At 51.5% G+C, this 25,183-nt stretch overlaps 2 protein-coding genes across 2 annotated transcripts in view; one reads left to right on the top strand and one right to left on the bottom strand.

Annotated features, from left to right (window-relative positions):
* LOC119696487 overlaps window positions 1-25,183 on the top strand; it is a 1,710,157-nt gene that overhangs the window by 1,386,845 nt on the left and 298,129 nt on the right.
* LOC119696488 overlaps window positions 1-25,183 on the bottom strand; it is a 1,499,846-nt gene that overhangs the window by 1,203,954 nt on the left and 270,709 nt on the right. The window contains 2 exon segments of the mRNA XM_038126216.1: window positions 1,751-1,763; window positions 20,377-20,392. Coding sequence (XP_037982144.1) covers window positions 1,751-1,763; window positions 20,377-20,392 — 29 coding nt within the window.

Raw genomic sequence — 25,183 nt, 5'->3', positions numbered from 1 at the left:
GTATGTTAGTTGTTTTAGATATTTTTTATCTAAAGTAGATTAATATTGAATTAAAACTTTCAAAAGGTATTTCTTGGTATATAATGTGTTTATTTATATGTATTGGTAATGTTACAGTAATAGTTGTTTTGGCTTGAATAATTATTGGAGTATTGTAAGGAAGAGTTGAAATTATTATATTTCATTTTTATTTTATTTCATGATGTGTAATTTATTGATTTATAATTTTATTTTAATTTGTTGAGAGGATAGGAAGGAAGTTCAAGGGCAGGAGCATTTTTTCCTGGCTGGGAACTGGAATTCCAGACCCTAGGAGTGCGTGCAGGACCACCCAGACTGGGCTCAAACAGGGGCTGGGCTCAAACAGGGGCTGGGATCAAACATGGACTGGGATCAAATATGGGCTGGGATCAAACATGGGCTGGGATCAAACATGTGCTGAGATCCTGTGGATTTGGACTGCACAGACTGGGACCATCTGGATCAGGACCACACAGACTGGGATCAACTGGGCTGGGATTGTATGGACTGGGGCCGGATGGACTGGGATGGCACGGGTTGGGATGGCACGGGCTGGGAAAAAGCACTGGCTGCCCTTGGCTCCTTTGGCTCCCATCCAGGGCTAAAGGCGGCCCCACCAAGCTGGCTGGATCCTGTTTGGGGGTCCCATCCCCTCTTTTCCCGCGCTCTGCCGCCCCTTCCCCATCGTTGTCCCAGTCCCCAGTCCCCTCCCCCGTGCTCGGTTTTGGGGGTTCCAGGCCCCTCCTGCTCCGTTTGGGGGTCCCGCCCACCCCTTGGTTTAATTTGGGGCCCCCGGCGCCCTTGTCAGCGCGCCCCCCGCTGCCCCCGCGGCCGGGGGGGCTCCCAGCGGCACCAGTGCCCCCAGTGCGGCCCCAGCTGCCCCCGCACGCCCCATGCCCATGGCCAGGGTCACCTCCCCCCTGCCCCAATTCCGCTGGCGGGGAGCGCGGGGCGCTGCGGGCCCGCCCGGACACTGATGAGTCAGAGCCGCGCCGGGCGCTGATTGGCTGGGAGCCGCCGGGCGGGGCCAGGCCGCCGAGTTTCTGCCCGGCAACTGTGTCGTCACCAGCGCCGCGCGCTCCCATTGGCCAGAAGCTGTTTCGCGCTGGCCGCGGGAGCAGCTGCGGACCCCCGGGAGCCCCTCGGGTTTGGGGCTTTCCATCCCCCCTCGGCCCTCGGGGCGGCCCTGGGGCCACCCCAGCACCCCCAACATGGGGAGGCTCCCCGGAGCCCTTCGGAACCGCCAGCAATGGGCTGGAATCCCGATCCCGCCGCTGTTTCCAGGGAATGGCTCCGATCTCAACCCCGACCCCAAACCTGGGGGGTGGACAAACATTGGGGTCAAACACCCAAAATCCTAGGGTCAACTTCCCCCGACCCCAAATCCTGGGGTTTGAAACATCTGGGGTGTCCAACTGCCTTGATCCCAAAGTTTGGGGTCAAACCCCCTGATCCCCAAATCCTGGGGATAAAAACCCCCTAATTCCAAATTCCAAATCCCAAACCCCCAAATCCTGAACCCCCGACCCCCGACATGTCAAACCAGCCCAAACCCCAAATTTTAGGATCAAACCTCCCCAATCCCCGAAGTTTGGGGCCATGACCCCCCCAATCCCCAACCCCCCAAACCCACTCCAGCCCTGGGGGCACAGTGGGGTTTGTTTGGGATTATTTGGGGTTATTTGGGGTTTGTTTGGGGCAGCTACAGGTTCAATGTCTGCAGAGAGACACTGGGTACAATGCTGGGAAAAAAACGGGGATTAGGGTGGGAATTGGGGGATTCAGGATGGGGAAAGATTCTGGGTGGGAAAAAGGGAATTTGGGTTGGGGAAAGGGGATTTGAGGTGGAGATTTTGGGTGGAAAAGGGAGATTTTGGGATGGGAGAAGGGATTTGAGGACACACAAAAGATTTGGGGTAGAAAAAGGAGAATTTGTGGCGGGAAAAGGAGGATTTGGGGTGGGAAAAGGAAATTTGGGGAGGACAAGATGGATTATGGGTCAAATAAGGAGATTAGGGATGAAAAGAGATTTTGGCGTTGAAAAAAGGAGGATTTGTAATAAAGAAAGGATTTGGGCTGAGCTGAACTTACCTGGGGTAGCAGGGGAGCAGGGGGTGGATTGGGGCAGGGTCAGGACCTTTTTTGGGGAAGTTTTCTGGGATTTTGGAGTATTTCTGTGGGAATTGGGGGGCAATTCTATGGGATTTGGGATCAGTTTTAGGGGATTTAGGGTATTTTGGGGGTGTTTTGAGGGATTTCAGGGTATTTCTATGGGATTCTGGGGTCGTCTGAAGGGACTTTGGGGCAGCTTGAAGTCATTTGGGGTGTTTTGGGGCAGCTTTAGGGTATTCAGGTGCAATTTCAAAGGATTCTGGGGATGTTTGGAGGGATTTGGGGTGTTTTGGAGTAGATTTTGGGTATGTAGGGCCGGGTTTGAGGCAGTTTTTCAGGATTTTGGGCTCTTTCCGGCAGGTTTCTTTTTTGGGGGTTTGGGGGTGTTTTGGTGGGGTTTGGGGTGTTCTGGGTCCCTTTTTGGCCAAGGAGATCTGTGGAGGATCAGTAACGGGCCATCACGCCATGATCAGTGTGATCAAGTGCAGCTGATTTATTGCAAACAGCAAGCCATATTTATACTGTGTGCTGCTGTTCACGCCTCAAGCTAATACAGGATTGGTCAAATCCTTCTACGCACGCAGTTTAATATTTCAGTTAATTTTAGTTAGTCTTTCTTCTCCATGCATCTCGCTGCGGTTTTCTTGTCTGCCTTTGCATCCTGAACCGTGTGCTTTTCTTTCTCATGGGAAAAAACCATCCATCTTGACCAGGCACCCATGGCCAAAGCTGGGCATTCCCTATATCCATGGATAGCTCCCAGACCAAAGCTGCCAGGACTGACAAGTCTGGCTGGCCTTGGCTTCCTGAGGGCTGGCCCTCATCTGCCTCTGAAACCCTGGGGCTCGGTGCTTTCCTTCCTGATAAAAAGAACTCTTCTTCCTGTCCAGGCGCCCACAGCCAAAACTGAGATTCCACCTCCAAAATGCCCTCAGTGCAAGGACAGCCCCTAGACCAAAGGTGCCAGGAGAGACAGGTCTGGCTGGCTTGGCCTGAGGGTGGCCACCTCTCATCTTCTTCCAAAACACTTGGACTTTACTGTCCTATGGGAAAAAAACATCCATCTTGACCACGGCCAAAACTGGGATTCCACCTCCAAAACTCCGTACATCCAAGGATTGCTCCCAAGGGAAAGCTGCCAGGACAGACAGGTCTGGCTGCCCTTGGCCTCCTGGGGGCTGCCTCTCACCTGCTGTGCAAACACTGGGGCTCGGTGCTTTCCTTCCTCTGGAAAAGAACCGTCCTTCTTATCTATGCAGAAACCACCAAAATTGGGGTTCCACCTCCCAAATTCCCCATATCCAAGGGCTGCTTTCAGACAAAAGCTACCAGGACAGAGAGGTCTGGCTGGCCCAGGCCTCTGATGGCCGCCTTTCATCTGCACCTGAAACACCACCGGTGTTCCATGCTTTCCTTCCTATGGAAAAGAACCATCCTTCTCCTCCGGGTGTCCGTGCCTGAAATTGGGATTCCCCCTCTCAAATTCCCTATATCCAAGGGTTGCTGCCAGGCAAAATCTGCCAGTACCGTCAAGGCTGGCTGGCCCAGGCCTCTGGTGGCTGCCCCTGCGACACTGGGGCTGGGTTCTTTCCTTCCCATGGAGATCCCTGTGACACTGTGGGGACCTCCTGGAACCAAGGGGATCCTTGTGGCACCTCTGGAGCCCGTGGAACCAAGGGGATCCTTGTGGCACCTCTGGAGCCCATGGAGCCAAGGGGATCCTTGTGGCACCTCTGGAGCCCATGGAACCCAGGGGATCCTTGTGGCACCTCTGGAGCCCATGGAGCCAAGGGGCCATGGTGACACAGCGGGGCTTCATGGACCCAGAGACCAGTATGGCTCTGTGGGGCCTGATGGAACCATGGAGACCATTCCCACCCTTCAGGGCCTCGTGTCACCAAGGGGCCATTATGACACCTCAGGGCCTCATGGCAGCAAGGGACCATTGGGACACTGTGAGGCCCCATGGAGCCCAGGGAAGATGGACCAGGTCTGGCTGGCTTGGCCTCCCAGGGGCCACCTGACAAGTCTGGCTGATCTTGGGATGTCAAGGGCTGCCTCTCATCAGCTCCTGGAGCACTGGGGCTCCGTGCTTTCCTTGCTATGGGAAAGAACCGTCCCTCTTTTCATACAGTCATTGCCAAAATTGATAGTCTGCTAATGCCGCCAGCTGGGCTACGGGGTGTACCCAGGAGCTGCACTAAAGCCGGATAGCTCAGCTCTAAGGAGAGCCAGTCCGCCCGAGCTCTGGCAGCGCCTCCAGCCTGCGCCTTAGCAAGCCTTCAGTGATATTCAGCTTTAGTGATTCTCAGCTCATCAGTGATTTCAGCTCTTGGGCTTGCTAGGCTCGGCTGGGGCATGCAGCAGGCATTCAGAAGACCAGGAAAGAGAGGAGAGGGGCTGTGTACAATATTCTGCAGTGATGTCCTTTATCTTCTTTCTGCAAAGGGGTTCAGTGACAGCTCTACTCTGATGAGCTGTGCAGAAACAGGGGTTTATATAGGGGAAGAGGGGATTGAGAATTGTGCAATGTAAGGGTTAAAGGAAAGTGACCTATAGCCTTACAGAGAGATAAGCAAGGGTCCGAGAGCGGGAGAGAGGGGCTCCTAAGGTTCAGTCATCATGACTCAGCATTTTGCCTGTCCTAGGCCTCTGAATGCCAAGGCACAAGGTTTGCAGGGCCTGTGCCTGCTACAACTCCACTTTCTGTATTTAGAAAAAAGGGTTCCCTATAGCTCTTTTGAAACAATGAAAGAGACATGAGAACATGGCTAATACAATGACAATCACCAGGAAAATCCACAACATTCCCTTAACCAAAGATGCAACCCATCCTGTTAATCCCCATTGACCGAACATGTGATTAACTCAGTCTGGGTTGTTTTCTACTTTCAAGTCCTTCACAAGGTCTTTCAGTTTCTGGATGTTCACATGGATGGATTCTGAGCGTGAAGAGAGGTTGAAGCAGCACATCCCTTCGAAGTCCTCGCAGCCGTGTCCGTGGGCCAGCAGCAGGAAGTCAATTGCTGCTCGGTTTTGGAGCGATGCATGTCTTGTGGTTTCTTCTTCCTTTAAGAGATCACTCAGGGCTGCAGATGTAGCATTAGCCTGCTTACTGAGCCAGCACCCGAGGTGATTTATTTCGCCTAGGGCCTTGGCTGCAGCTACCCATGGTAGGAATACGGAGACAGCAATCTTTTTTGGTTTGTTCCAATCGTATATTCTGGGATCGCAATTTTCATCAAATTCTGTGTAGGACCTTTTGCGGCGTTTTAATTCACTTTCTTTTTTCCAATTGTGTAACAAGGTGATATTTGGAGTTAGGGTAGAAAGTCTCCCAAGGGTACAGGGACCTCCCTGGAGTCGAGAGGGAATCCCGGCCCACACTCTGTCACCACAGATGAGAAACGTTCCCTTGGGTAATACTTTGGGATTGAGAGAGGACACAGAGATCACACGAGCAGTGTAATTACACCAATCAGGGGGTTTGTAGGCTTTGTTAATGGGTGATATGTCTTTTCGGTATGTGTTTTTGGTCTGGTCAATTTCTGGCCAATTATTTTTCGGGCGTCTGAAGTAAAATTTGATGCAGTATGTTGCCTTGGAGGACCCCAGCAGGTCCAATTCTTGGGGTTCCTCTAGAGCATTGGGCAACATTTTTTGTCCACTCGTCCCAAGTATCTACCAGGTTGGGTCTCTTACCTGTGGTGCCGAGGAGCTCTGTGTTATAGACGGGCCAGTGATCGGCTGCAAAGGGAATTCCTACTAGACATGTGGAAAGTGGGTTATCAACACTTCCCATGGATAAACACATGTTATCCTGTTTTAATGTTTTTGCTAAGGTTACCCAAACATTATGGCTAGGCTGTGGGCTAATCCAACCGATGGCATACGGTACAGTGAAGAGCATCCAGGCAGCAGTAAGGACAGCACCAACTGAGATATTTTTCATCTTTGGACAGGAATGGGGCTTCTGATAGGGAATATAAGCAAATTTTGTTATCTTTATGACAAGAGGGTTAGGGTCTTCTCCCTTTTTCTTCCCCCCCCCCTTTTTTTTTTTTTTTTTCTTCTAAAAAGCTAATGATGGGGGGAGTAGGTATAGGTTTTTTTTTGATAAGAGACAAGAAAAGGGAACAACAGGGTTTTTAGGGTACAGAGGGGTAAAAACATGAAATTCAGAGAACAATTTTGTGTTCAAGCTATATCTAACTTCTGGCGAAATGCAGCAGAACGCAGCAGAATGTTATTCAGCTTTCTGTTTTGTCTGCTGTCGCGTGGTGGAACAGTCTTTCCCTATGCATGTGGAGATTCGGCGACGTCTTCGCCTCCAGGCAGAGCTTGTTTGATTCTGAGGAGGACTTGTGTTTGACTCAGGAGGATTCTTGTCAGTGTTTGTAGCGGTAGTGTTTGCAGTGCCTAGGTACTGTTTGATGTTTTTTCCTGGGTACCATCTTGGACCTGATGGTAGTAGAACACACGCATACCCTCTTCCCCAAGTAATCAGTTGGAAAGGTCCTGTGATTTGATGTGTTTCTGGATCCTTCACTAGCACAGGTGGTTTCTCGGTGAGCTTTGCTTGGGTGGTATTTGCAAAGTGCCGAAGTATTGGTGGGTCAGGCTCTGATGTTGTACAGTTTAGGAAGTTGATGACATAGAGAGCCTTGCAAAGTCTTTCAACTGGAGATATGGCTCTTGTTTCTCCTTGCTGCTGATTGAGGACTCTTTTGAGGGTTTGATGCGTCCTTTCTACGATGGATTGTCCTGTGGGGTTTGCAGGTATGCCTATCTTGTGTTCTATCCCCCACTCACTGAAGAATTCTTTTAGCTTACGAGAGGTATAGGCAGGTCCATTGTCTGTTTTGATCTCCTTTGGTACTCCCAGAGTAGCGAAGGCAAGGAGGAAGTGCTTTATGGTGTGCTGTGTAGTTTCTCCTGTATGTGATGATGCAAACACTGCTCCTGAAAATGTGTCAACCGATACATGCACGTATTTTGACCTGCCAAAGGGTGTGAAATGAGTTACATCTGTCTGCCACAGCTGGCAGCTGTTCAGACCTCGGGGATTGACTCCCGTCCCCATGGATGGTATCTGGTAGTTTTGACAGCTCGGGCATGTGGCAACAATAGCTTTTGCCTGCTCTTTCGAAAGCTTGAATATTCTGATAAGGGCAGGTACATTTTGATGAAAAAATGCATGTGACAACTTTGCCTGGGCAAAGGTGTTAGGGACATTAGCAGTTTCCACTGCCATGGCTAGTGCATCCGCTCTCCTGTTCCCTTCTGTGATGATGCCTAGGAGGTCGGTGTGTGACCTCACATGCATTATATGATAGGGTTGCTTTCTGTTGGAAATTAGGCGTGTCAATGTAGAAATCAATTGGTGTAACTTTGGATTGGAAAGGTCTTTGAGAAGGGCATGTTCTGTTCTCATAGCTATACCAGCAACATAAGCTGAATCCGTGACCAAATTAAAAGGTATATCTTTGAATTTCTCAAAGGCTCTGACAACAGCTGCTAACTCTGCAATCTGTGGAGATCCCTCCACTATTTCAATATCAGATTCCCATTCTTGGGTATTTGGGTCTTTCCATGTCATTACCGACTTGTGGGATGACCCTGAGCCATCTGTAAAGATGGTTAGAGCTTTGAGAGGAGTCCTGCTTTGGACTAATTTTGGGGTCAGATGAAAGGTCACATCCCGATTAAAAAGTTTGTGTTTGGGGATATGAACTGAAATTTGGCCTGTATAGCTATCTAGGGCAAACTGGAGACTTGCATTGGTCTGAAGCAAATGCTCCAGGTCCCCAGTGGTCAGTGGCAAGTATATGCATGTGAATTCACACCCTGCAAGAGAGTGGAGGCGAGATCTAGCCTTTTTTATTAGATGTGCCATGATTTCTTGGAAGGTGGTAATTGTCTTTTTAGGTTGGTTATTTGTAAAGATCCACTCCAGGATCAGCAAAGGGTCTCAAAGTTGAGTGTCCCACTGGAAAATCAGTCCATAGAACCGAGGTGCTTTTCCCAAAATGACGAACTGGAAGGGCAGGCTGGGTTCAAAGCAATGGGCTTTGCGTGAAGACAGGGCTTCTTGGACCTTGGTGATGGCATCTCGTTCCTCTGTTGTCAGAGGGCATGGAGAGTCCAGATCCTCGTGGCCACGGAGAAGGTTGAACAGGGGAGCGAGGTCCTCTGTTGTGATTCCTAGCATGGGACGCACCCAGTTGATGGATCCACACAAGCTGTGTAAGTCCCTCAGGGTCTTTGGGTCGTCTCAGATGGCAAGCTGCTGGGGTACGATGGTCCTTTCCCGGATCTGGAAGCCAAGGTAAGTCCATGGGTTGGTGTACTGTATTTTGTCCTCACGGATCTCGAATCCTGCCTTTTCTATGGTTTCAATAGTCTTTTTAACTGCTTTGTCCAGGTAAGCTTTTTCTGATGCACAGACCAGGATGTCATCCATATAGTGGTGGATGATTGCCTCTGGGAATAGCTTCCGAACAGGAGACAGGATGTGAGCAACATACCACTGGCATATAGTAGGACTGGACTTTAATCCTTGAGGCAGGAAACGCCAATGATATCTTTGAAGTGGAGCCTCTCTGTTAAGCGATGGCACCGAGAACGCAAACCGGGGGGCGTCGAGAGGGTGCAGAGGTATGCTGAAAAAACAGTCTTTAATGTCTATGATAGCAAGTGTCCAGTCTCTAGGCAGCATCGATGGGGAGGGCAGGCCTGGCTGTAAGGGGCCCATGTCCTCGACGACTTCGTTGATTTTGCGAAGGTCGTGGAGGAGCCTCCACCTGTCCATTCCAGGCTTTTTCAGTACGAAGACCGGAGAGTTCCAAGGGCTGGTGGTCTCAACGATGTGGCCTTTGATTAGCTGTCCTTCCACAAGAGTTTGTAGTGCGCACAGCTTTTCTTCAGAAAGGGGCCACTGCTCGATCCAGATCGGGTCATGACTTTTCCAGGTGAGCTGAGGAGTATCTGGCAGTGCGCGCTCCTCAGTGGCCCCAGTTAGAAATCCTGGCTGGGAATACGTAGGGAAGCCCCCCATTGGGATAGAATGTCCCTTCCCCAAAGGGTGATGGGGGCCCTTACCACGAATGGGCGGATGGTTGCCAGCTTGCCTTCAGGCCCTTCGATGAGGACGTTGTTCTTGCTCCACACAGACACTGTGGCTCCACCAATCCCTGAAATCATGCCTGGTACTGGCTGTAGATCCCAGGGTGCTGGCCACTCTGAGCGAGCGATGATGGTCACGTCAGCACCGGTGTCCAGCATCCCTGGCAGGTGGAACTTTTCTCCTCTGCAGGTGAGACCACACTCAATCGTAGGCTTACTTGGTCCCACAACTTGTGCCCACATCGCTGTGGGGTTGAGAGGAACCTGCTCCTTGTGATTCTTTGGGAGTAGAAAAGCCTGTGCAATTGGAGTTGCCTTTGAAAGAAAATATGGTAAGTCTGTGCAGTACACCTGGACAAAGATTTCCTGTCCTGAGTGCACTGTCTGCACCTCTGGAACAACAAAGATCTCCTTTGGGCAATGGACAGTGTCACCTATAATTAAGATGTTAGAAGGACCGTTTTTTGGCCCACGTTTGCCTGTGGGAACATGATAAACATCTTTATTTTTAAAGTCAATGGACAGAGCAGTTACCACCTGGCGCCGGGTTCCCATCGGTATCACTCCGTGTGTTGGACCCTCTTCAGGTGTTCTGGAATCTCCCGGCATGGTGCGTGGATAGGTCTGGGTGGCCTTTGATTTGTTGTCGTAGCCCGGGGCTCCACCGGGCTCCAAGACCCGTTTCCCGAATACGGCTGGTAGCGTGGCTGGTGCTGGGGCCTTCGGTAGGTGTTGCCGGGGTATCGGGCAGGTGGTCTGTCTGCACAGTCCCTCATAAAATGTGTCAAATCTCCACAGTACAGGCAGCGAGTCTGGTCTTTAGAAGCCATAACTGCATATGCACCAGAAACTCCTTCAGCAATACCCTTAGAAACTGCTTCCGCCACTGTATTTTCACTGGACAAATGACGTGTGCACCTTTCCAGCATTTGCTCTATGGTAGGTTCTGTGTCCAGGGGTAGAGCCCTCAGAATTGTTTTGCATTTTTCATTAGCATTACTCATGACAAGTTTACACAACAGTTCTTTTCTTGCCTCTGTGCTCTCTATCTATTTTTCCAGAGCATCTTTAACTCTATCCACAAATTTGATAAAGCTTTCTTCTACTCCTTGTTTGATATTAGAAAAATGTTGGGAAGGAATGGAATCATCTGGGGTAAGAAGTAAGGAGGTTTTTGCTGCCATAGCCAGGTCCTGCAATGCTTCCTTTGCTAAGTTATCAGCCTGATCATTAGGTTTCTGTAAATCCCCTTCACCAGCTAGCTGTTCGACTGTAAGATCTGGCCTATCAGCGTTTTTAGCATATGAATCTGATAATGTTTTCAATTGTTTTTTCCAATACCTTTCCCATAACATATATTCTGCTGGGGAAAAGAGGCAGTGGGCCATATTCTTAATATCGTGGGGTACCAAGATATGTGCTGAGAACGTGGTTTCTAGGAAATTTCTAAAAATATGAGAGCTTCTGCCATGTTCTTTAGCTGTGTTCCTTAGCTGTATGAGTTCCTTATTTGAGGTAGGTTCCCACGTTTTTCGGGCAGTGGCCCCCCCTCTTTTTCCCTTTTTATAATCTACTGGGAAGGCAGAAATTCACTGTGCCATCTCCCAGTCCCCTGCCTTTGCAGCTTTTAGTTTAATTAGAGCCCATGCATCAATATACTGTGTATCAGAATCAGAGTCACTGTCACTGCTGTCCGAGGAGGAGGAGGAGTGAGAGCGACCCTTGTGCTTTTTATGTCGTATTGGAACTGGCTTTGGCAGAGCTTTTTGGGACTGGGGTGGATTTGAGGAAGCACACGGCAAGACTTGACTACTGGGGGGTATCAGTGGGGCTGGGATGGCAGCAACTCAGGTAGCACAGCATGCACAGGATTGAGGCACATGTGGGGGTGGGGTGGTACCGTGGGGGGTTTCGGAGGTTCCGTGCAAGGGACACTGACGGTGGGTGGGCGGCTGGGAAGCTGGGGGATGGGGGCAAGGGAGGTGAGGGAGGGCATTGGGGTTAGGGGGGGTCTGCCGCGGGTACAGCGTGGTTTGCAGGGGCGGCGGCAGCCAGGCAGGCAGGGAGACCTCCTGCTGCAGCACAGCTGGGGGCAGAGATACACGCAGGGGCGGGGGGTGTGTTTGAGGGGCCGGCAGGGACGGCGGCAGGGGAGATAAGAGCACCCGTGGAAGGGGGGGAGGGAGCAATCGCAGAGGTAGGGGAGGGGGTGGAGTGCGCACAGGACGGCGCGGGTTGCACAGTACACGAAAAGGGATTCGTGCTTCCCGCGTCCGGAGGGGAAGGCGGGGGGAGGGTGGACCGCGCGGACCCCGCAGGCGCGGCAGGGAGGGTGGGGAATGGCGCGAGATTTGTATTAGTAGTTGCTGACACAGGAGTTACTTGTGAGTTGGGATCAGACACAGCACTAGGACCCAGGGAAAGAGAGGATGTGACAGCGACCTTATCAGCACAATTTGCATTTGGAAGGTCTGGTGGGAGAGATAAGATCATATCTCTGTTTTTCCCTGAGGTGTTAGTACGAGAAGAACTTTTGTTAACTTCCTCTACGGCTTTTGTTATAATATGAAATATAGGTATGAAGCGAGCTACAGATAGATTCTGTTTGGACTGTGAGATATAGAGTCTAATTCCAACCTGATCCCAAAAAGAATCTAGCATTATAGTGTTCGTAGTAACATCAGGGAACTGGAGGATAATCCATGTTATAAACTTTTTCAGATTAGATTTTGAAAGATTACCTTTAGAAAAGGAGAAGTTGTTAGTAGATAGGATTTCTAGGATTAGTAAATATATTTCTCTCTTTTTATCCTGGGATCTTGTACTAAGTTTAGATCCCATTAATCCCATTCCCTACCAGCAGAAAAAAGAGAAAAAAAAAGAAAAAAAACTAAAAAGGGACCCAAGTGAATTTTTTGCGTGCAAGAAAGGCTGATTTTTAAAACTTACACTTTTTCAGCCAGATGTGGGTCAAGAGTCTGCTGGTAGGTGGTCTTGCCGTCTCAGTCTCCTCGGGCACTCGTCCAGCTGTCAGGGTGAGGGTCGACTGAGTCCCTCCAAAGCAGACCTTCTAAAACGGAGGCCTAACTTCTTCTGGGGTTTGACGATCCGAAGGCAGTTACTATTTCAGGAAGAAATGCTGCTCTCCAGGGTTTATCAACCCAGTTCGGTGCATCAGTTAGTGCCGCTGGCTGGGCTATGGGGTGTACCCAGGAGCTGCATCAAAGCCGGATAGCATAGCTTTGAGGGGGGCTAATCAGCCCAAGCTCTGGCAGCGCCTCCAGCCTACGCCTTAGCAAGCCTTTAGTGATTTCAGCTCTAGTGATTTTCAGCTCATGAGTGATTTCAGCTCATGGGCTTGCTAAGCTCGGCTGGGGCACGCAGCAGGCACTCGGAAGACCAGGAAAGAGAGGAGAGCGCTGTGTGAGTTTCCAAGACGATGTCTTTATTGGTCTTCTTCATAGCTTTTCCACGGAGTGTCTCGAAGGGTCTCAGGGACAGCAGCTCCAACGAGCCGGGCAGAAACAGGGGTTTATATAGGGTTAGGGAGGATTGAGAATTATCCAATGGTAAGGGTTAAAGGAAAGTGACCTACAGCCTTACAGAGAGATAAGCAAGGGTCCGAAAGCGGGAGAGAGGGGTTCCTATTGTTCAGTCATCCTGACTCAGCATTCTGCCTCTGAACGCCAAGGCAGGTCTGCAGGGCCCGTGCCTGCTACACTGGTGGATGTGACAATTAGATATGAACGCACTGACACATCTTTACAAAAAGCTGTAACCTAAAAGGTGAGTTTTGCACAGCCTGGTTTTTGTTAGTAGGGGGCCCACAAAAATGGCTCCTGTAGGAAGCTGCTGAAAGCCTCCACCATGTCCAGCAGAGATAATCCTTGATGGCTCTGAGGAGGGACATGCTGCTGGCCAACACTGGGCTCATGAGAGAGGCTGGTTAATGCCTCTGTGATGCCATATTTAACAGGGAAATCAAAACAAAGTCCCAGGTTTTTGCACCTAGTTAAAGAAGAGAAGGAGGTAAGAACCTGTGAGGGAAAACAAGGTCAGTGGAGAAGGAGGGGGAGGTGGTGCTCCAGGTGCCAAAGACGACACTCCTCTGTAGGCCTACCAAAAACACTGTCTCTGTGGATTCCACGGCCTGGCACATCACATCCACACAAGTACAAAGCTTTAGTAGATACCAGTGCACAGTGTACACTGATGCCACCAAGGCACAAGAGTGCAGATCTGATCGGATCTCTGCAGTCACAGGGGGATGCCAGGAGTTGTCTGTAATAGAGACTGAGGTGAGCTTAACAGGGGACAGATGGCAAAAGCACCCCATTGGGACTGGCCCAGCGACCCCTTGTATCCTTGGCATCGACTACCTCAGGAGAGGGTACTTCAAGGATTCCAAAGGTTATCAACAGGCTTTTGGTGTAGCTACAGTGAATACAGAGAAGATCAAACAGCTATCCACCCTGCCTGGCCTCTCAGAGGATCCTTCGTTGTAGGATTCCTGCAGGTGCAAGACCCGTAAGTACCAAATGCTACCAGGACAGTGCGCTGGAGGCACTGTCACACAAACCAAGACTCTCTAACTCCTATCCATGAACTAACTCGATGGCTGGAGAGCCAAGGAGTAATCAGCAGAACCTGCTCACCCTTCAATAGCCCCATTATGGCCAGTACACGCTGGGCAATTAATTTGGCTAGAAATAAGAAACCCAGCGCGGTTCCATAAACAAGTCCCTGGCTGAGCTACGATCCTCCACTGAGGAGGATCAAAACATGGATGGGTAGACAAGGCCACCAGAATTGCAATAGCTCAGGTGGACCGAGATTGGGAAAGAAAGGGTGAGCTATTTACAGCCTGATGGGCCCAAAAAACATCAGGGCATCTTAGAAGGGATGCAACATAAAGACAGGGTCTTGATCAAGGGGTGGACCTGACCATGGAGTCCATCACTGTGAAACAATGCGCTGCCATCAAGCAAGCCACACGAGTGAAGCACCTTTGGAGTGGAGGGCAGCGGCTGGGTTTCCAGGATGGTGAAGCCTGGCAAATGGATTACATCGGGCCATTGCCACCTGTCGGAATCCAGAATATCCCTCTGGGTGCCCTGGATGGCCAGAGCCGCTGGCAGGGGGCTCTGAGACCTGCATGCAGCCAAAGATACATGTGGGGTTTTGATCTTAGCCCGTGGAGCAAATTACTAACTCTGTATGAAGAATTACAAGCCACACACACAAGTTAGGTATTGTAGTAGAAGTAGTCACAAAGTGAAAGGTAGGATTTTTGAGTGCTGTACAGGGGGGGTTTAAGCCTTGTACGCAGGGGTCCAAGTTTTGTACATGGGGGTCAGGGGATTCTAAGATGGAGGGATTTGGGTGTGCCCTGTCCTCTTTCTTTCTCCTTCCTAACCTCCATGTCGTTGGTGATGTTGGCACTCACAGATTGGTTTAGAGTAGAAAGTCACCATTCAATATAGATAGTAGGTATTGGGGAAAAAGTATAAACATGTAGTACGTAATATATGATATAAAAGATAGCACCAGCCCCCTGGGAGGGCAGTGTGCCTTTGTCTGAGCTGCTGAACGGGCCACAGCAGTTCAGGGAGAAGAATCTTTTAGATAACCAACAATAAACTACCTTGAGAACAGACAACAGAAGACTACTGAGTCTTTCTTCAAAGGCACGGGTTGGAGGAGGGACTTTTCCATCTTTTGGGGTCACCCCAATCCGGGGGTGAAACCCCGCAGCCACCAACACCCAGGCAAGAGTTATATCCACACCACGACAGAGGCCACAACAGGCTGGCTGGAAACATAGCTAGTAAACCATGCCACTGCCCAGAACACAATTTCAGGGCTTGAAAGACACATGTTGTGGTGACATGGAACTCCAGCTAGAACTGAGTCAGACACTAGGACTCATTTTCACAATAATCTTACTAACTCCTGGGTAAAGAGGCATGGCTCTAAGTGGATAGATCACATTCCCTATCATCCTCAGGCCTCTGGAAAGATTAAAAGATAAAATGGGCTGCTAAAAACTATGTTCAGGGTATTAGGCAATGAGACATGGAAGCACTGGGATGCAAACTTGGCAGAAGCCACTTGGCTGGTCAGTACTAGGGGATCTGCTTACCGCCCTGGTCCCACCTAAACCAAGCCCTTAGACACTGTGGAAGGAGACAAGGCTCCTGCATTACACACAGGGAAGTGGCTGGGGAAGTCAGTGTGGATTTCTTCCCCCATGGGAAAAGGCAAACCCATTTGTGGGATCGTCTTTGCCTGAGGACCTGGGTGTACTTGGCAGGTGATTCAGCAGGATGGGGAGACCTGGTGTTTACCTCAAGGAGATTTAACCTTGGGGTAAGAATAACCTTCAGCGTTAGTTGTATCTTACAGGAGGTAAAGTAGCAGGAGGGACATGAACTGACAAAGAATGAATTTTGGCAAGGAGCAAGAAAAAGATGATGATGAACGGGGACAATGCCAGTGCTTAACCATCAGGTGTACTATTTCTCCTGTCCTGACCCCACACCCTGCTGGGATGGAGACCACCCGGAGGGATGTGAAAGGACGGGTGATAGTAGCTAATAAAACCTATGCTTGGCATAGAGAAGGCTTCAGGATTCTAGTAATGAGAGTATATAGACTATATGGGACCCAAGCATGACACAAATGGTATGGAACTGGGGTGGAGATTGTATTGGGTCTGACCAAGGTAAAGTTCACAGCCCTTAAAGTGCTGTGCTTTGCACTGGTAGCTGGACAGGAGTTGATAACAGACCAGTGGTTTGGCTACTGCTGAGCAGTGCTGTCCCTCTGACATTCCTTCCCCCACCAAAGGGGATGGGAGTAGGCAAGGTCCTGGGAGGGGACACAACCACTCCAGCTGACCCAAATTAGCCAAAAGGATATTCCATACCACATGACGTCAGCTCAGCAGCAAGAGCTCCTAAGCTGAGAGACAGAGAAGGAAGGGGGGTACTCATGAGTTTTCAATGTTTGCTGTCCAGAGGAACTCTTATGTGTGCTGAATGCCTGCTTCCCGGGAAGGGTCCGAACATCGCCGCTGATGGGAAGTAGAGACTGACTTTTTATTCTCTTCAGCTGTTGCACGTGCAAATCTCTGCTTATTTCTTTCTTTTACGCTAATAAAACTGCCTTACCTCACCCTGTGGTTTTGCTCCATCTTATTCTCTGCACTGTCCCATTGGGAAAGGGAGTGATAGAGCGACTGAGTGCACACTTGGCACCCAGCCAGGGTCAACCCACTACAGTCAGGAAATATCAACATCTTCCCAAACAAATTCAGGACCTCACCAATGCAGCACGTATCACATTTGGGGACTTTCCCATTGGACTTACCCAAGTGGTTCTATGGAAACAATGAGCTCCTACAGGCCCTAGGTCTCTCCAAAACGAGGCAGGGGAAGACTGCCATGGTGCTGGCCTCCAGAGCACTCTTTACCTCAGTTGATATTGTTCAGATGTCTGGAAGCAGGGCTGGCTTGGTTGCAGAGAGTTATTATCTTTTATAAAAAAAAATAAAAAAAAGTTAAAAGCTGGATGGCACATAAGGACAGTAGGAAGGACACAATTCTTCCAAGGGTGTAGCATTGCATTTCACCCACATTTGAGACTAAATTCTACTGATTTGGACCAAGGTGGATGGGCCACCTATATTTAACCCAGAAAAGGAACATACAAAAATCAATGCTCAATAAATAGCCAAATGCCTCATCATCTAATTAGTGATATGAATGAATAAATGAATGAACAAGATTCCCACAGTCCCTACCTACTATCCAGTGAAACCACAGCCAAAGGAACAGGCTTGGCAGCACCAGCATGGAAAAAAGACCCTGTTGAGCCTGGGGCACTCTCAGGAGTGTGGGATGACCCCCTGTTTGTGTCCCAGCTGTCAGAGAAATAGCACTACTCTGATCGCTTTGGTGAGCAGACCTGGCCTCCCAGGTAGAGGAGGGAAGGCCTCCCATGCTGGTGGCAGGCAGAGCATGTCTGACACCCCAGTGGGTAGACCTGGCCTTCCGTGACCAGACTTGGCACGCTGGGGGCACAGGGTACACCTGGCCCCCTGTTCCAGTGGGGCCATGTGGCCTCCCATCCCAGCGGAGGGCAGACCTGCTTCCTGGGACAGGACAGGACTTGGCCAGTGGGGACACGAGTGTTTCCCAGGCCTGGGTTCCAGTGCCATCCCTGCTAACTCAGTGCCTGAGCGGCTCCCAGCGAGCCCTGCAACACGTTCCTGCCCCCACCCTCACCTCCCTGAACCACCACCACCCCACTCCAGTCCCTGGTGCCATCAGAGTTGACTCCAGCCTGCTCACAAGTAGAGAGATCACAAACAGGCACAGGGCATCCACAGTGACATCCCACAGCTCTTTCATCTTCCAAAGACTTGCAAGGTCACAGGCAGTCCCTGGTGTCCATGAGGACAACAGAGGTGTCTCATCATGCTAAGGAGCCCATTTGCCACAGGCACTCACTGGGGTTCTATGGTGACATCCCAGAGGTCTCCAAGCTCCTAAAGAACACTGAGGTCATGGCAATCCCAGGGGCTCCATGGGGACATCCCAGGAGTCCCCCATTTGCCAAACTGCACTGATCTCACGGGCTCTCAATGCCAACATCCCAAGTGTCTCCAGGCTGCTAAGCAGCCATGATGTCACAGGCACTCACAGGGCTTCCACAGCACCATCCTAAGAAGATTCCATGCTGCTAAAGATCCCTAACATCACAGGCACTCACAGGCTCTGCGGTGACATTTCAAGGCTGTCCAAGGCTGCAAAAGAACCATGAGGTCACACGCTGTTAGAGGAACTCCACAGGGACATCCCAGGGGGCTCCAGGCTGCTAAAGAAGTGCTTTGTCACAGCCACTCAGAGGGGCTCCATTGTGACAAGCCAGTGGCTGCTGTGCTAAAGAGCAGTGAGGTCACAGGCAATGACAGCCACTCTGTGCTGACATCCCCTGTGTTTCTTCGCTGCTAAAGAACTCTGATGTCACCGGCACTGACAGTGGCTCCATGGTGACATCCCAGGTTTCTCTGAACTGCTAAAGAGCACTCAGCTCAAAGGCCCTCCCAAGGCTTCCATCCTCACATCCCAGAGGGATCCAGATTTCTAAAGAGCCTTGAGCTCACCTGCACTCACACGGCTTCCATGGCAACATCGCAGGGCTCTCTGGGCCTTCTAGGGAGCCAGGAGGTCACCGGCAGCAACAGGAGATCCATGCTCACATCCTAGAAGACTCTGGGCTGCTAAAGAGACGGCAGGAGCAGTCACACGTGCTCCATGGTGACACCCCAAGGCTCTTCAATCTTACTCCTCTCTCAGTCACCCTCACCACCGCCACTGGCCCTCCCCTGCGCCTCCCCACGCCCCACCGCTCCCGGGGAGAGAAGGAGGGACTCTTTAGGAGCCGCCGGCCTCCCTGCCCCTGCCCCTGCCCCGTCCCCGGACAGGCAGCAGCGTGAGATCTCTGAGCCCGGGCCTTGGGTCTCTCACCCCGCCGGGCCCCTGCCTCGTCTCCCGCCTTCATTTCTGCAGCGCTCCCTCGCCCCGCTGCAGCATTTCTGCTGCTCGGCCCCGCCGCGGGCTGAAGGAGAAGCGGGAGAGCCGTGGGGAAAAACGCCATAAAACAAGACTCCGAGCGAGCCACGCAGAAATCTCCTTGGCCAAGAGACACCGCGCAGCCCCCGGCAGCCCGGGCCCGGCCCGAGCCCGGCTCCCCTGCCCGCCCCACACGCTCGCTGCCCCGCGCAGCCTCCTCCTCTCCGGCCGCCGCCAGCCGCGCCTGAGGGCCCGCGCGGCGGCGGGAAAAGCCTTTGCCCTGCTGCTCCGGCCAGCGCCCGGCCCGAGCGGGGACGGCCCCGAGAGGCGGCGCGGGGAGCGAGGCCAAACAGAAGGGAGAAAAGAAACCGAAAGGAAAACGAGGCGTGGGGGCGCTGGCAAAGGGAAACGAACAACTGCCGCCCTCCCCTCTGCGCTCCTGCCCATCCCCGCACCTCCGCCCGCCGCGCCGAGAAATGAAACAGCCCGCCACGGAAGCACAAAGTTACCTCCCCCCAGAGCGCAGCGGCGAAGCCGAAAGCCGCCCAGGGCGCCCGGGCCTGCGCTCCCGCGGCGGGCGGGGCCCTCGGGCCGGGCCGGGGGCTGCGGGCCGGGCTGCGCCGCCTCGCCGCGCTCCCCTCGGCCGGGCTGGGGGCGGCGCTGCGCGGGCTCGGGGGCGGCGCAGGCGGAGCGAAGGGAGGCGGCTCGCCGGCAGCGCGGCGGGGGCGCTGCGGGGGAACGGGGAAAACAATCTCAAAAAAACTATTGCGGTAGGGCGTGATGGTGAAAATAAAGGAGTGCTATTTAGCGGGCTTAGATATATACACGGATACATATTATAATGTGTTACATAGGTTATAGATACTTATTATAATATTGGATTTTGCAATTATTAAAATGGATTTTATTTGTGCAATGTTAACGTCGCTTTGTTATAAAGATATATTTTTTATTTCTGTTGTTAATTAAACTTAGTGAAATAGCTGATACAAGTATGCTTGTGTTAAAATGCCTGCTTGGATGGGATAACATCCAATGAACACAGGATGAGGACGCCTGCTACGGATGTGCCAACCATCAGCACTCACCCTCTGAAGACAGAGTGGACCAAGGCCCAAAAACTGGAGGTGATAAAAATGGACTAAAACCACAACCAAGGAATCTGCATGCTCTAAAAAGGCAGATCCAAAGAGGACATATGCTAGACAATTCCTGAAACATGTAAACTAGTTGGAGGAAAAGTTTACTATGCATAAGGGTCTATGAATATGCAACAGGCTGATGTAAGGTAAAAGTATTTCAGAGGTGCCCAAAGACAAGTGTGCTCTTGGCTGAGTGCCAAGGTGCACCCGGCTGTAATAACCTTTATAATCCTTATCTCCTATTGTCCTTTATTAAACTTTTTAAATTTTCACAGGCGAGTGAACGTGTTTTTCACAGGGCTGGTACATCTCCGGGGCAGAGCAGCCCTTGAGTGTCCAGCCCCAGCCGCCTGCTGCCGGTGCCCTGTGCCATCACAGCTCTTCAGCAGCCTGGAGACCCCTGGCATGTCCCCACTGGGCCCTGTCAGGGCCTGTGACCTCCCGGCTCCTTCGCATTCTGGAGATACGGAGGGTGGCACCACAGAGACCCTGTTACAGGCTGTGAGCTCGGTGTGCTTTGCAAAGGGACACTCCTGGGATGTCCCCAGAGAGCCCCTGGGGCTCTTTGGGCTCTCGGTGTTCTTTAGGAGCACAGAGAGCGCTGGGGTGTTCTCAGGGAACCCCAGTGAGTGGCTGTGGCACAGCAGTGCCAGAGCTCACTAAAGTCACCTTGCATGTACCCACTGAATGGCCGTGAGTGCTTCTGAACACACCGGCTCTTCATCATCCCCAGAGAGCTCTGGGATGTTCCCATGGGAGCCCTGTGAGTGCAGGTCAGCTCAGGCATCTTTGGAAACCTGTAACCACTGAGGATGTGAGGATGGAAGCCCTTTGCCCTCCCTGCTCTTTAGCAGTCTGGAGAGGCCTGGGAGGTTGGAGCAGGATGCTTTGGGCTAGCTGCTTTGCCTTGGAATGTGACAAAGGCACTCAGACATGTCCTGTTTACAAAGCTCTCCGTGTGGATTGAGAAGGGGCACCATGTGTTGTTTTGCTGTTGAATTCTGCTGACACAGAATTCTTTCTTTTGAACCACTGAGAGCTGGGGCATGCTCTCAGTCACCCCTCTGCTGTCCCTGGCAGTGCCCGTGGGCTCAGAAGCCTTTGGAGGATGGAGAGCCCTGGCATGCCATGGAATGTCAGCACGGAGAGCCTGTGATCAGGTGGGAGATCTCCTGCCTTGTGGTGCTGCATTGCCCATGCCTCCCCTTCTCCAGCCCCACCATGATCTGAGAAACGCTGCTTAGGCCTCGGCCTTGAGGAGCTGCAGTTTGGCTCAGCTAATCTGGAGCTTATCAGAAAAATTTTGTGTGCTCCCTGCAAGGGCTGCTCACTAATGTGTTCCTAGGTGTTTGGTTTTGGTTTTGGTTTTGGGTTTTTGTTTTTTTTTGTAATTTTCACAGCCCTGGGAACATTATTTTTTGCCTGAATGGGAAACATTGCCTGCTGGTGTGCATGTCCTCCCTGGAATGTGGGAGAGGGGCTGCTCTCCTGGGTTCTGGAGTACTTTAGAGTTGTAAGTAAGTTCTGCCTGTAAGAAAAGTTCCAAGAGAGATCTGATCAATCCTCTGGTCAATCCTTTTGTGAGCTGTTGGGTTTGAGTTCAGTTCTGAGTGAAGCGTTGTTAAGTTGAAGTATGGTTAAGTTGGAAAGCTTTGAAGTGTTATTCCACTGCTAAATGGTGAAGTTGAACTTCTGAGTTTCATTGCTGCTGAGTTGAAGTGCTGTTCAGTGAAGGGCTCTAGAGCCTTTAGGCCAGGTTCCTTTGATCCTTGCTCTTGCTATCATCTTCACAAAGGCACACAAAGACACACATTCACACAGACAGACAGTGTTCATTTTGTTCCATTTTGCATTGACTGACTCTGGATTTTTGATTGTTGCTTTTCCTGGCTGTGCCTTAGGCATGGTGTAAGCAGTAGAGAGAAGCTTGGCAAGGAAGCTTGTCCCGCTGTGGCTTTGCTATGAAATCTTTCTTTGCCCACAGCTTTGCTGTCAGTCTTGCAGTGATGTCCAAGGGCCTATGCCATGCCATGTCTTTGGCAGCGTGGAGAGCCCTGGGCTGTGAGCACTGAGGCCCTGGCAGTGCCTGTGACACCAGGGCTTCTCAGCAGCCTGCAGCCTCCTGAGATGTGCATCTGGGCTCTCCTGGGACTGCCTGTGAGCTCAGGCTTCTTTTGGAACACGGAGAGCTGTGGCATGTCTCCACAGAGTTCCTGTGACAGCACGTGAGCACCTGAGTCTTTGGCAGCCTGGAGATGGCTGGAATGTGCCCAGGGAACCAGTGTGACTGCGTGTGACACCCCAGCTCTTTCAGAGGATGGAGAGTTCAGGTGTGTCCCCATGCAGGCCCTGAGAGTGCGTGTGACCTGCCGGCTCCTCAGCAGCCTGCGGACATGTGGGACGTTGTTGGAGCCCTGGAAACTGAGGATTTCAGACTTTCTGTGCTGCCAGGCCCTGACCCCTAAGAGAAAAGTGCATTTGACCTGAGGCCATGGAGAAAGCTTCTTTGGAAGCTCTATTGGCTGATGGAACTGGGATTATGGGTGTGTAGTTTAAATAGACATGTGTCATATCACTTGGTGGAAAACTTAGGAGTTTAAGGGTTTAGAATATAGTCATATATATGTAAAGCAAGATAGAGGTTTTAGGGGGGTGGCTGGTCCATCTTCTTCACCTTCTTCATGGGTTTGGGTGGTATTGTGTAATTGGATAAAAAAGTCTGCATTACAGATGATAGGTGGTTGGTTTTTGGGTTAAAAGTAAAAATTCTTTAGATGTCATTTCCTAATTGGATGGTTTATCCTTAAAAGGCCTGGTAGAGAGAGAGGTATGGCTCTATTTTGTAGATCGTTAGTGAAGTACTGTAGAACTTACACTCTGTGAGACTGTAATATAGATAAAAACCCATAAACATCTGAGTCCAAAGACAAAATACCATCTTGAGAATTTAGTCCCAACCTTGGCAGAAAAAGAAGCAAAGAATCCATTCGGATGTCACCCGTGAGAGCCTGTTCTCAGCTGGGATCTGCATGGACTTTAGCAAACAGGAGACTCCTGGCATGTCCCCAAGGAGCTGCTGGGGCTCTGTGTGGCCCGAGTGTTCTTTAAGAGCCCAGAGAGCTCTGGGATGTCCCCACGGGAGCGCAGGGAGTGGCTGTGACACAGCGGTGCCGTGTGAGCTGACAGTGGCCTGGCATGTCAGCTGGGAAGGGCTGTTAGTGCCCGTGAGCACGTGTGTCTGTCTCATGGCCAGAGAGCTGTGGGAGGTTCCCTTGGCAGGCCTGCGAGTGCAGGTGAGCTCAGGGCTCTGCAGAAGCCTGTAGGCACGTGGGACGTGAGGCTGGAAGTCCTGCGAGTGCCTTTGCCCTGCCTGCTCTTTAGCAGTCTGGAGAGCCCTGGCACAGGATGCTTTGGTCTGGCTGCTCTGCCTTGGAATGTGATCCAGGCACTTGGACAATGTCCAATTTGCAAATGTCTCCAGGTGGCTTTGCAAGGGCCAGCCTGTGTGGTTTTGGGGTTGGATTCCGCTGAAACTCCTTGTGGCTACTGGCCCTGACTGAAGGTGCTGCTGGTGGTCACAGATTGGGCAGATGAGCTGCTCAAGGAGCTGAAGGCCTCTGCGTGCCAGTCAGTCCCTTTGGAGTGTAAAAGTGCAGTCCCTCATCCTCGGGGAAGTTCTTCTGAGCTGTTCCTGCCTGGAGTGTGTGGAGCTTCCTCCCTGGGAAGGGGATGCTCAGCAAGGCTCCTCCTGGAGGTGAAGAGAAAGAGAGCTGCCCACCAGTGTTGCTGTGGGGAGTTCCATCGTGCTCTACTCCCTAATTGTATTTTTGGCTTGCTGGAGTAGGACTGCTTTCTGTAACGTTGACTCCTGAGGGGCAGTGGGTGGAGACAAAGAGACCACTCACCCCGATGTTCATGTGGCAAACAGATAGCGTTTATTCTCAAGCCCTGCCTTATAAAGGGCATTTGGAAAACGCGGTCTGGATATTTTCCTTGGTCCGATCTCTACGCCCCTTCAGATTCTGGCCAGTGAAATGGCTGCAGCCCAGGAGAGATGTGACTGGGTGAGGCCCCTGTCAGTCAGCCCAGGGGCTGGTTCATTCACACTGCACAAGCCAGCCTGCCCTGCGATATATGGCAACACTTCTGCTCTGCCCCACAGACACTGGAACAGGAGTTCTCCTGCAGAAATGCTTGGAGGCCTTTGGGCTTCCTTCCAGGTTCTGTAGCAGAGCTTCCCCACCGCAGGGAAATTCTCTATTCCTCATGTCCAAGCCCCAGTGCTGCAGACAGAGCCAAGGGTGACACAAGGGCTGTGCCACCAGTGTCTTTCCCTGGAGCAGGAAAAGTCCGGCTCTTCCCTGCTGAGACAGTGGTTGAGAGGAGAGGGAAAGCTCATCCTTCCTGACCTGCTCAAGCACGTGTAGGGAAAGTTTCTGTACAGTTCAGACACAGCCCCGGAGGAAGCAGGGACATTCCCTTGGGAGCCCCAAAGTTGGGGGCCGATCCAACTGCACTGGGAACCTCCATGTGTGTCCAGCTTGTTCTGCCTGGGCTGTTGGCACATGGTCAGTGGCTGTCCAATATCATCCCCCTGTCTGGCACTGATCTCCAAGGCAGCCTGGAGCTCTCCTCGGTCAAAGTTCCCCAGTTTGGACCCTGCAGACACTTTCTCCATTCCTCTCCAAGGTGACCGCAGCAGACCAATGATGTCACAGCACTTGTACACCTGGGCAAGAATCCCCCATGGGGACACTTTGGTCTCTCCTCCAAGGGCACAAAGCAGCAAAACTCCAGAGGAAAATCTTCCCCCGTGAGCACTGCGCCTCCTTGGGCAGGTTCCAGAGCAAACAGTCAAGGCAGTGGCCTGAAATGTTTTCCCAGCTGGGCCACAAGACATCTCGGAAGGATCCACATTGTCCCTGGGGAAAGAGAGGCATTCACTAATGCCCCGGAATGTCAAACAAGAATCACAGCCGTGGACAGCTCTCAGGAACCACTTCACCATGGATTTTCCTTCCTGGAAGGCCAAGATGTCTGAATGTCTTCCTGGTGCCTCAGGGCCTGGGTAAACAGGGTTTGTCAGAGATGCTGATAGGGGCCCAACATCCCTCCTCCTCACAGGGCACCTCTGTTACCCCAATTAGCTCCGAGTGGCTGCATGGGGACAGGTGTCCACTTCCCCATGTCCCTGAGATGGACACA

This window comes from Motacilla alba, unplaced genomic scaffold, assembly GCF_015832195.1.
Source record: "Motacilla alba alba isolate MOTALB_02 unplaced genomic scaffold, Motacilla_alba_V1.0_pri HiC_scaffold_31, whole genome shotgun sequence".
Lineage (NCBI taxonomy): Eukaryota > Metazoa > Chordata > Aves > Passeriformes > Motacillidae > Motacilla > Motacilla alba.
Note: the sequence above shows the minus strand (reverse complement) of the source record. Positions and strands in the feature narration are given on the sequence as shown.